This window comes from Tiliqua scincoides, chromosome 1, assembly GCF_035046505.1.
Source record: "Tiliqua scincoides isolate rTilSci1 chromosome 1, rTilSci1.hap2, whole genome shotgun sequence".
Taxonomy (NCBI): domain Eukaryota; kingdom Metazoa; phylum Chordata; class Lepidosauria; order Squamata; family Scincidae; genus Tiliqua; species Tiliqua scincoides.
The window spans coordinates 219,725,116-219,737,611 of NC_089821.1; the positions used below are offsets into that span (position 1 = coordinate 219,725,116).

The 12,496-nt window shown below is 39.8% G+C and overlaps 1 protein-coding gene across 1 annotated transcript in view; it reads right to left on the reverse strand.

The window, feature by feature from the left end:
- Positions 1-12,496, reverse strand: part of EZR (ezrin) — a 41,898-nt gene that overhangs the window by 13,274 nt on the left and 16,128 nt on the right. The window contains exons 3-5 of the mRNA XM_066611335.1: positions 10,258-10,341; positions 3,969-4,064; positions 1,349-1,623 (exon numbers count right to left, since the gene is read on the reverse strand). Coding sequence (XP_066467432.1) covers positions 1,349-1,623; positions 3,969-4,064; positions 10,258-10,341 — 455 coding nt within the window. The remainder of the gene's footprint in view (positions 1-1,348; positions 1,624-3,968; positions 4,065-10,257; positions 10,342-12,496) is intronic.

The following is a 12,496-nucleotide window of genomic DNA, read 5'->3' on the forward strand; positions in this document are numbered from 1 at the left end:
CCATAAGGCATGCTTATGACACTGGGGGAGGTGGGAGTACCAGTTGGTGCTGTGTCTTGGTGCCGGGAGCATAGCCGGCCAGCTGTCTGTATTTTTGGAGTGGGGGGGGCAGGGAGTGGGTGGGACAGGATGGAGGGAGTGGAGGACTGAGCCCAAGGAGGAGGCAGGGATGGTGGCAGGCTCTGCCAACATATCCTATCGTCCCTCCCCGCCCGGGGAGCCTGCTCCAACATGGGCTCACAGAGCTGAGAAGACCCATCGCTGCAAGCTACTGTCTACCTAAAGAAAGGAAGCAAATGCTCCCTTACTGCTGGACATCTCTTCAGGAGATCTCAGTGCCCACAGGATCCAGTGGTTGCCATTTTAGCACTGCTGGAACCGAGGGTGCTGGGATCCACAGTACTGGGCTGTGAATCCCATACTGGCAATTAAACTATATTAGGCAATTTTAAACAGTAACGCAAGTTTGCAAAATCCTGGTTACAGAAGTTGCACACTTTATTGTGGCATCTGCAATTTTTACTTCAAAATGAATAGAGATGGAGAACAGAGAAAAACACAAAGATAATTAATGCTTCAGAGAATGAAATTGGGAAGATTCCTGTGCATGAGCAATAAACCAAGAAGCAACTTTACTCTCACATCAACTTTGTATCCACCTGTTCCAAGAAGATACCAACTGCTCTAGCTTTTGATTAGGGAGGGATAGAGGGAATGACTAAAGAAAAACTGCCAATGAACTTAAAGAAAAAACCACTACAAATTTCTAGACCACATGGATGCAGAGAAATGCCATCAAGGCCAAACACAAAGTCACCCAAACGGATTGAACTATCAGGCTTTATTATTCTTTAATAGTAGTTCATGCTTTTAAAGGGTTGAAAACTGAACTGGGTGGAGGAATAACAATAACTTAATTGATAATAACGTAACTGATGGAGATGCCAATGATAAAATAATGCTTCCTAGCATATGATTGACGTAAGAGAACCAATTCCCACCCTTCCACTGCATCTACTTACTAGTTAACATGTTAATCACTGGACATTCATCAATGAAAATATCATGTTAGCAACAGACACTTCCTGTCTAGTGTCTCAAATTGTTCTAAATCACACAGGACCTGCAGCATATCTACTTGTTCTGTTCCAGTTATGTTGGCTACATTTGAGGGGGGAAAATGCAAATGAAAGGAAGTTAGCAATGGCACTCTGGTGTTCTTAAATGGGTCTTGAGCACCATGGCTGAAAACTCTGCTTTAAAACTTTACAAACTCAGTTTTATAGAAAGGTCCTTGAATTCCCAGAATAACCAGTTCACTTAATTTCTGCATTTAAAAAGTTCTCACCGTTGAGGAATTAAGTGTTCAGTATGAAGATATCCAGCCTTGTGCGCTTCTTTGTTGTAGTCTCCAAATTTAGCTTGTACAGCATAAGACCCAAGGAGAACTGCAGTTTCAGGTGGGCAATAGATCTCATCACTAAGGATTCCATCCTTCACCTGAAGAAAGAACAGTTTTTGTGTGATGTCCTGGATCAGTTCCTCGGCTACATCTTCCGGGAAAAACTTGGCACGAAATTTGAACTGCAGAGGGCTCTCTTTCTTGACGTCTTGAGCAGAAACCTGAAATTGGGGGGGGGGGGGAATAAGTAAAGAGAGAAGCAACAGATAAGCAGCTTGTTGAACGCAATGGAATTCATAGTATGAATAAGCTATTCTCTCCTACAACTCAGATTCAGTTTGGAAATTCTAACCATTGATCCTCTCCCATTATAAAAGGCAAAGTTCTCCACCTTATATACACCTCGTATATATTTTAAAAAAGGATTGCATTTCAGCATACGATTTATCCTATCCAGAAAAAGATTCAAATAACTGATATGGATGCTAGATTTACCTTTCTCTAGCTCTTTAGACATTTTGGGTTGAATCCCAAGTTAAATTAGTCATGATTAGCTAAACTAAGGATTCAGTGATTCAACCATTAAGGTTGCTGAACGCTTTATGGGCACTAGTTACATATCTTGGAAGAGTGCTTCCAATTACAGCCTTAACTGTGATAATCATAAAGCTTCTTTTCCAAGTGCCAAGTCTGCTCCCTGCTCTCTGCCACTGTGCTATACAGGCAGACCCCTGTATTGAGGATTTGGGGGTCCACCGTGACCCCCACATGTGCCCATTAATGTTATTTAAATACTTAACACCTGCAAAAATGTTCTTCCTTTACAGGGTCGCTATAAGCATACAAGCTTATAGCGACACAGACTGCCTCCTGGCAGCCTGAACACTTGAATAGACTAGGCTGAGGTTAACAGGAAGTGGAAGTTAACCACTTTCTGTTAACTTCAATCTAGTCTTGTAATGCTTTTAGCATCCCTGTAAAGAAAAAACATTTTCGCTAGGGTAAGCATTTAAATAACTTTAATGGGCACGTGGGGGGCTGCAGAGACAGGGTTCCCCATATTCTCAGAGAGTCCCTGAAATGGATCCCCTGCAGATACAGGTGTATGCCTGTATTTTGAAATACTGCTTCTGCCCAAGGTTTGTTTTTTTCTTATTCAAGCATAATGGTATCACAAGTATAGCAATTGTTCAGATGAGTTATATATCTGATGAGATGGCGAGCTCTCGCTTTCAATCATGTTTGCTTATTGAGTAGTGCAGGGTTAATGATTCCTGGCTCATCAGTATTCCTAGCATATATTAGTATTATTTACGCTTGTACAGAGAGCAAAGGAAAGATAATTTTTCAAATAAGATTCCCATAACAGAATTGTGGGATGCCAGTGTAGTAATTATTATAGTGTTGTTTCCTTTGTGTTAAAAGTACAATGCTTTCATATCATTTTTCACCATAGTATCAACTATAAACAGACACCATAAACTGGAATAGAGACCATCCATAGCTGAATACACACAGGCTTAGCCTAGTAAAAAAACAACAACAACCCTGAAACCTGCAGAACAAGATGTATGTCTAGACTAGTCTCCACACTATAATTCATCTATGAGAACAGCCCATTCTAAGCAGCCCTGGCAGCTAGTCTTGTGAAGCCTTTAGAAGATTAAGCAGTGTACACTGAGAAGTTCCGCTAATTGAAAAATGAACAATAGTTAGCTATTTGGAGTAGGCAAAGACATGCTGGGACTAGACTCTGTACAAGCAGTTCCGATTCTCAGTATTCATGCACAGAAATTAAGCACTCTGTTTGCCAGGTCATTAATCACCAGAGCACTGAAGATCTTTAATTGTACAGTCTTTCTTGAATGAAAGTTCCAGTACTAAGTGCTGAAGGTTTACTTAAATGAACACCTGTGTAGCTGGCTCCCCAAGGTCTGCCAGGCACAATCCAAAGTACTCTGAGGGCAATACAATGCAGCCACCTTGCTGAAGGTGAAGGCCTGCTTACTGCTGGGATAGGTGACCTCCAGAGACCCCCTATGTAAGCTGCCTTGGGTTTCATGATGTAGGAAAGGTGTAATAAGAGTATAATGTAATACTGTAAAACAAACAAACAAACAAATGTAGAGCCTCAAATGACTCCTTGTCATCCTTGTGGATGACATATCCATATTTGTGGATCAATATCAACCAATTGTGCTCTGTTAATGCTAACTGACAGAGCTATTTGGGTAGCAAGGACTTACAAAAAATATGGGTCGCAGATCCAGCTGAGTTTTTTGTTCATGCCCAACCATCATCTGGAAGAGTTAAAAACTCTGACAGGGTTGGTTTTGAAAGATGAAATTGGCTAGGATGGCTTTTGTATGCAACTCATTTTTTTAATTGAACTTAGGTGATCTATGCTGAAAACACAGTTTTATCATGAACTATTGTTCCCTGCCCCAAACCTTTAGAATGGGTCTAGCTGCAAAATTAAAATGCAGCCGTGTACACCCCTATTCCAAACAGATATCTTTTTGAGAATTCTAATCCAGTAACAAAGCTACCCTCAAATTTTATTTACCTTTTTGTCAAGCTTCAACCAGGTTGGGAATCCTTTGTTATCTATATACTGAAGACCAAAGTACCACACTTCACGCAAACCAATAGTCTTGACCACCTGAAAGAAGATAAAAAAAATTAGTGAGTCAGTTTTCCTAAGATTCTCACTCTAGTGGATTAATAAAACCATTGCTCGCCTAAACTGATCTCCACTAAAACAAACAAAAAAACCTGTAAGCTTAAAGGTCCTCTAACAGACAGGTTTTCTTAAACTATTCCAGTCCATTCAGACAGGTAGCAATTTGGTGCATTCAGACAGACAACTAGGAATAAAAAAAGGAGAACATGGAAAGTGCATTTCTGATACAGAAATAAAAAAATAAGAAGGAAAGGTTGGTCTGAATAGTTGACACTAGGTTGACTTATTGCCATTTTCAAGAGGGAGAACAAAGTGGTATGGCTTAGTATAAGAACTAGGAACTCCTCTAAAAGTTAACTGCTCTTCTGCTCAAGCAATCTCACTGGTCTTATGAAGAAAACATGGCACTGCTTTTTAAAAAATAAAATAAAATAGCAGCATCTACTTTGCACCACATATTTTAAACCACCAAGATTTCCTAGATATTTAATCACACAGAGCCACACTATCAACTTTTTCTTAAAACTCAGTTTCAAAAATAAAATCTAATAGCTATTTATGGCATCCCCTTTACAATAATGCCCTCCAAGTATAACAATCCAGAAGTTATACTGAAAACCAATTAACACTTATGTAGAATTTCCTTTGATTAACTGTCTCTGGGGACTATAGGCAGGTTACCTAATAATTTCACACCTAATGGGAGATGAATGTGAATCAATTATAACTAAAAGGAGTTGGAACTTGCATAATTATGTATAACTTTATTATTCCCATTTTCTTTTCAGAGTGTAATTACAAATTCTGGCACAATTTAACAAACACATTAAATAGTCTCAGTATTCCATATTTAACATAGATAGTTTTTTCTCTTTTACTGTTTGTTAAGCAGAGGTATTTGAAAATGGTGATCTTTACCTTACTTAGAAATAAGTCCACTGTATTCAGTAAGACTCAGGCTGTAATCCTATCTTACTCACCAGAAACAAACACTTCTAGATATGGGTCTTGAAATTTTTCTTGCAGTCTTGATTTTTAATGGAAATGACTAAGGGGGTAGGGGACTGCATGCACATCCTTCACAAAGGATTGCAGATTCAGTATATATTTCAGACACAATACCCAAATGAATTTCAAACACGGTTAAACCAGGAATCCACTCCCAAATTTCTGGCAAGGAAATACAGATGGCAATACGAATCCAGGCAATGAAGTCATTTTTACCACACAAAATTTGAGAGAAAGCTGCAGACAGAAAAAAAAAACCCCAAACCAGACCAGATGAAAAGAGAAGGAAAGGATATTTGAAATTATCACTTTTAGATAGGTCTCATGCTTTAGAACTTGTTTTGCAACCAAGGGAGACAGAAGCTTCTAGGCTATTAAAAGCAATTTAAACTAATTGACGTTTTTCCAGGACTTTAAATCTAGTCTCCAGTACAGTCTGTGAACCGTTCTGACCCATGAGTGGTTCAACTCTTTCCAAATCTGATAGTAGTTAAATGAACACTGTAATTGCTTTAAACACACTGGCTGAACTGACAGTGTAACCCTAGCAATGAATGCACATTAGCCAATGGTTATAGGACAACTTCCTCTGGGATCTGCCCTTTTTATGGCAATATGTTTCAGTTTAAAAAAAAAATCTCTTTTTTGCGATCAAGACCTCTCTAGACACCCTCCCTGTCAAAGTTCTATGCCAACCTACTCTGGTTCCCAACAAAGTACTTGGTTAATAAATTACTAGATTTATAAATTAGCAGCCAAGTAAATAAAAAGACTTGCCTATCACAAAAGAGCTCACATTCTGAAAAGATGTAGAAGAAACACCAAAGAACAACCCTGGAAAAGTTACTATGCTGGAATTAATTGGGACAGTTCTCTCCTTGCTACATTTAAGAGAAACACCATTTTAAAAGTATCTGTTTGCCAGAGGCAGATGAAGTCAAGTTCATCTTGTCTGCAGCTCTGTCAAAAGAGTATATGGTTTTAGAGTTGGCTCCTTCCTCCTCAACTGAATTTTCACACTCAGTTCAGGAAGACTGTACTGTGAATTTGAACAAAAGGGAACAAAGCTGCATTCAAGTGATAACATATGCATGCTGCATTTCTTATAAAGGAGAACATTTTGTTTAATATCATTAGTTTAATATAATCAACTATGACTATCAGACAGCTTTGCTTACCACATGACAAGATGCTTGCTTGGGATGCCTATCACTGACCTACAGTCATGCAAACTTTATCTTTACTCAAATTAAACAGCCAGAGGCAAACTTGACAACTGATATAGCTTCAGTTGACCTTGTGACCCAGTCTGAAGACCAGCATATCTTCCAAGACTCCCTACTGCACATAGTTTGGTTCTGTGTTAGACCAGGGTTATTCATTGGAAAATGACTTCCTTTTCAAGAAATGTCACCAGTTCCACCTCTTTTCAAGCCACCGAAACTTGGTACCACACCAAAGGAGCCAAGAATCTACTGAAACTTTACAAAAGCCAAAGTGCAAACTACAAAGTATAAGAGGGAAAAGGATCAGTGAGAATCACAAAAATTCCTAAACTGAAGTAAAACCACTTCTATGAGCAGGTAAATGTAGGACAACATTCTTTGCAGGGCTTCCCAAACATTTGATCCTGAGCCATTACATTTTAGAGCATTCCCCCATCTTATTTTCTGTATGCCTCAGCCCTCATCCTCGTGAGTCATATGTTCAAAATCCTCAAATGTTTTTGTTTCTTTCTTTCCTTCCTTCTCATCCACCAACATGGGAAGTCACACAATGAAACTCTGATTTGCAATAGGTTCACTTTAGTCCAAATCACACTTCTTTGCACAGTGTATAACAGATCAAGAGAGAGATCTTGTGGTGGTGGTGGTGGACAGCTCGATGAAAGTGTCAACCCAATGTACGGTGATAGTGAAGAAGGCCAATTCTATGCTTGGGATCTTTAGAAAAGGTATTGAGAACAAAACGGCTAATATTATAATGCCATTATACAAATCAATGGTAAGGCCACACCTGGAGTATTGTGTCCAGTTCTGGTCGCCACATCTCAAAAGGGACATAGTGGAAATGGAAAAGGTGCAAAAGAGAGCGACTAAGATGATTATTGGGCTGGGGCACCTTCCTTATGAGGAAAGGCTATGGCGTTTGGGCCTCTTCAGCGTAGAAGAGAGGCGCCTGAGGGGGAACATGATTGAGACATACAAAATTATGAACAGGGAGGACAGAGTAGATAGAGAGATGCTCTTTAGACTCTCACATAACATCAGAACCACGGGACATCCACTAAAATTGAGTGTTGGGAGAGTTAGGACAGACAAAAGAAAATATTTTCTTACTCAGCGTGTAGTTGGTCTGTGGAACTCCTTGCCACAGGATGTGGTGATGGCATCTGGCCTAGATGCCTTTAAAAGGGGTTTGGACAAATTTCTGGAGGAAAAATCCATTACAGGGTACAAGCCATGATGTGTATGTGCAACCTCCTGATTTTAGAAATGGGCTATGTCAGAATGCCAGATGCAAGGGAAGGCACCAGGATGAGGTCTCTTGTTATCTGGTGTGCTCCCTGGGGCATTTGGTGGGCCACTGTGAGATACAGGAAGCTGGACTAGATGGGCCTATGGCCTGATCCAGCGGGGCTGTTCTTATAAATTCAGTTCACCAACATCTAGCAACACCCATTCTCTTTCATGGTTTTAATATGAAGTAGACAATTCTACAGCTGCATCACTAACAACTGTTCATAGATAAGTGGAGCCGCCATGTACCGGATGCTGGGCTGTCACTATCATGCATTGTGAGAGTTTTTCGAGAGTCATGTGGCTGGTTGCTCTTGGGAGAAAGAATGTAGGATTAGCCTGAGGTTGATCTGATCCAGAAATGCAGTTCTCTTTCTTAAAATGGCCCACAATTCCTATTGGTAATCATGTCTTGCAGCTCCTTGCACTCCACTATTGCAGCTACCACATTCTCAAACCAGCCATGTGATCCTGATAGGAGGGTGAGAAGACTGAAGGTAGAACCGCGATTCTTCCCTTCACAGAGAGAGATCAACTGATGAGATTTAAGCCAGAGAGCCTGTTCCAAGCAGCGTGGATATGAGCCACCTCCTGAGGTGGCTCAGATTTGAGTAGCCCCACTGTGGTCAGTGCAGCACAACATGGGTAAGGAGAAAGTTTTTCCCTTGCCTTGGGTTGTGCGGATTCTGGTCCCAAACTTGCACTGGATGCAGTGCAGGCCCGTCTACTCCAGTGCAAGTCAGGATTGCGCCCTAAATGTCATCTGTGCATTGGTGGTAAAGGAATTAAGACAATGTAAAAGGTGAAGTACTTGGAAGATATTTATTCATAAGATATATTTTTAGACTTGTTCCTTAAAAGGGCTAAATCTGGCAAAGAACCAACCGCTAACAACTCTTACATTTATTTATAAAGTCCTCCTAATTGTGAAAACTAGATTTAACACACACTAGTGCCATTGTACACTACTGGTACAATGCATTTTTTCTTGTGCTCACAACCCAGATGTGTGTAATTTTTCCTCCAAGCTGCATCACGTTTTATAACACATAAAACAGTACAGTTCCTCAGTATTTTCACAGTAGCAGACACTTCTACAACTATACTAAAAAAAAAATTATTACACTGCTCCATTTCAAGGCTCTGCATGTACTTTGGTGTGGACATGGGCATCTTCTAGTCGTGGGCTGTCTGGAAATAAATCGTGAGGTGATTGCAGGAAGGGGAGCATCCACACCTATACATGACTCCTGCATCATTGAATCTATTCTCTCCGAAATGTTCACACTTCTTCTTAATCATATTTTTGCAACCTTTCCCTCTTTCCCAAAGCCACCACTAGCAACAGATAAATCCCTGAAAGACATTTTAGATCTTAACTGTCAAGTAGCTAGTCAAGCAGATCTTCCACTTGTGACCTTGCAATGTCATTGCTGCCAAAAATGGACAAATGGAAGCCCATTTCCAAAGCATCCAGATCAAACACATTAAGCCCCACTAATATCCTTTGAGATACAGACCATTAAGTCATTATCAAGTCCCCCTTATTACAGGGTCTTTTCTTCTCCCCATTTGGTAATCTTATGGCGGTGACAGGTGCCAAGTAGCTTAAGTATGATTAATATACACTTCCACAATTACTCATGTTGATTCATTATAGCAGAACCTGTAGTTGAACTCTAGCAATAATTCATTAGCAGCCAAGTAATCTAGTAATTTGTATCCATTAACAAAGTATGTTGTTACATTATAAAGGAGAGGGATGACTCCTGGAAAACCTATAGAATTCTTTTTTTAACTATTCAGGTATACGGAGTCTAACAATGAATACTGAGAGGCTGACTTCCCATTCATTTTTCGCAGTAAAAATTGTTCCCTTACTCCAGAACAGTATAGTTTCATTGAACGTTTCATATGTTTTATCTCTGAAATACTACAAGTTATATATACTAGGAGTTTGTTTTATCTATCAATGGAATTTTGATCTCACAGCACTACCTAACATTCCCAGACACTAAGCACTTGGAGTCATTGATTCAGGGCCAAACTAAATGAGATATTGATCCCATCATTTGTCCTTGAATTTTTAATTTTTTGTCTTAAAAAGAAAACAAGTGGGGTAGGGGATGGGTGGGAAGAAAGTTCAGGAACAGGACCACAGCACAGTGGATGGAGGAGGTTAAACCCCTGCCACTGTTCTGATGAATGTCACCCCTCTGCTACTATTGGTGCCAATGGTAGTTCTCATCCCTAAACAAATGGCAGTGCTTGTTGAAAGTGTTAGCTCCCTCTCTCATTCTATAATCCTGGTCATAAACCCCATGGTCACTTTTCAGTAAGAGGAAAAAAAATCTAAAATGCGAAGGCAAACTAGACAAAATGTTAATCTAGTATGGCCCTTAGCAAAAATCCTAGTCTGCTTCTATTGTTAGGTCTGTCCCTTTTTATCCAGTAGAACTAAGGAAAGGAACTTGTACTTGCTCTAGGCTTTGAAGGCACTCACAGACGTCCTTAAGAAATATTGCTGCTTTACTTTGTTGATAGATCTAGAGAGAAAGACCTCCAAAGTGCCACTCAGAAGGAAAACCTCAGCTACTTGCCTACAGAAAAACTGTAAGAAAAATGACAGAACATCTCATACTGACCTGGTCAAACAGTTGTTTGCCTGTAGTGTTAGGCTGAATAGCAAACTCCAGCTCTGCATCCATGGTGGTAACTCGAACACTGACCTAGGGGGAAAAAAATAAAAGAATAATGGATAAGCAATCAGAGATCTCAGAATTCCAAAGATTTTGCCAGCTCACGATTTACGAACTTTAGGGCTATAAGGACATAAAACTAGTGCTTTCAAATGCACTAAAAATAATTCCTCTACTACACTAAAAATAATCACTGCATTATTTAAGGCCATAACTATGATGATTTCAGGACAACCCCTCCTTTGGGACCATCAAGGACAACAGGTCAAACAGTATACTGAGTGTCCTACAAGATTTTCAACTTAGAGTGGATTTGGATTGAGTAAAGATGCAAAATGTTAAGCAAGATGACATTTTAGTGTTGATTATTCCAGAGCACTGAGTTATACTAAGCCAAGACCGCTATTAGTGGAGAGACTGACATTTTAATTAATTTACTTTCAGAATTAGGACAAGGAACTGGCCACATTAAGGGGAGGCTTTTAAAAAATTATAACACAAGTCATCCCTGAAATATTAAATGCTGGAGTTATTTTGAGCTTTTAAACAGGCAAAAGGATGTTGATTGTTCATCCAAGTTAATCTAATAGACATGTATTGTTATATTACTTCTAAGACCTTTACCAGCAGCAGAAAACGAATTTAGAGAAGTTTATGGCCAGTATGCCATGACAACTGAAATATGTATATATGACAACAACAACAACAACAGTATTTATATACCACTTTTCAACAAAAAGTTCACAAAGCGGTTTACAGAGAAAATCAAATATCTAATGGCTCCCTGTCCCAAAAGGGCTCACAATCTAAAAAGATGCAACACCAGCAGATAGCCACTAGAAAAGACACTGCTGGGGTGAGGTGGGCCAGTTACTCTCCCCCTGCTAAATAAAAGAGGAGCACCCACTTGAAAAAGTGCCTCTTAACCAGTTAGTAGGGGAAAAATATGACCAGTGCTACATGTACACCAGATATGCAGTACAATAATTTAAGAAGGATTTTTTCTACATATACTAGGCTAATGGTAAACCTGTTGACCCAACGAGATCAGTATAGTAAAATCTCATCCAGCCTTCTGTTTTCAGTTTGATGCCATCAAGCAGGATATGACGACAGTGGACATCCCTGGTTTGCATGCATATTGGAAACTCAGATATATTACCTCTGAACATGACAGCTCTACTTAGCTACCATGGCCAATGTCATTCATAAACTTGTACTTCATGAATGTGTCCGACTTTTCTAAGGGCGCAAGCACTTATCTAAGGACTTTCCAGCACTGACATAAGGGAAATGCAGCTCTGAGGTAAGGAACCAAACATTCCCTTACTTTGAGGAGGCCTCCGTAAGTGACAGGCAACTGCAAGATGCAGCACATGTCCCATTGGCACTGCTATGCCAGTGCTGGAAAGCACTGACATAAGGGGTTAGAATTACACCCATCTAAGTTGTTGGCAGTAGATGGTGCTGGGACAACATGGTAAAGGAAGTTTAGGTAGGTCAACTCCATAGCAACTTGTGTGCCTGACAGATCAAAGACATAACTGCAACTGTAGCCCCATAGGATAACATTAGAAATAGCACATACTAGAGATGGTTCTGAATGTTTATAAAACACACGCAAGACATCAGTCTAACCTAAACCACCACCCCCCCAAAACCCTATACATCAGAGCTCAAGTTTGCAAAACATCATGTTAAAGCACAGCAAGGAAAGGACTAGTCAGGGGAAAACCTGTTACAGTACAAGACTACTGCTAATTTTTCCATGACGGAGCATCAGAAGTTTACAGTCTGAACTCTTACCTGGAACATTCAGAGCTCAGTTAAAGGCAAAGGAAGTATGAGAATACAGGCAAATTATATATTCTCAGAACACAGTTTTTAGGTGTGGCTAAACAGACATGAGAAATGTTGAAGGAAGTTTGGTATTTTCAAACCATTTATTTCATACCCGTACTTGTTTCCCATGATTTTAACCAAAGTTACACTGTAAAAATGAATTCTCTCTCAAGTTAGCCTCATAAGGTGGGGACTGGATCCAACAGTTTTAAACAAGACATCAATGCAAACCTTAAGGTATTATTTCAAAACAAGAAAATCTCCTTCCCAGCCCCATGAAGATAGCCAAGTCTGATAAGATTTATATCCAGTCTCTCCTTAAGGAATGTATTAATCATATTCC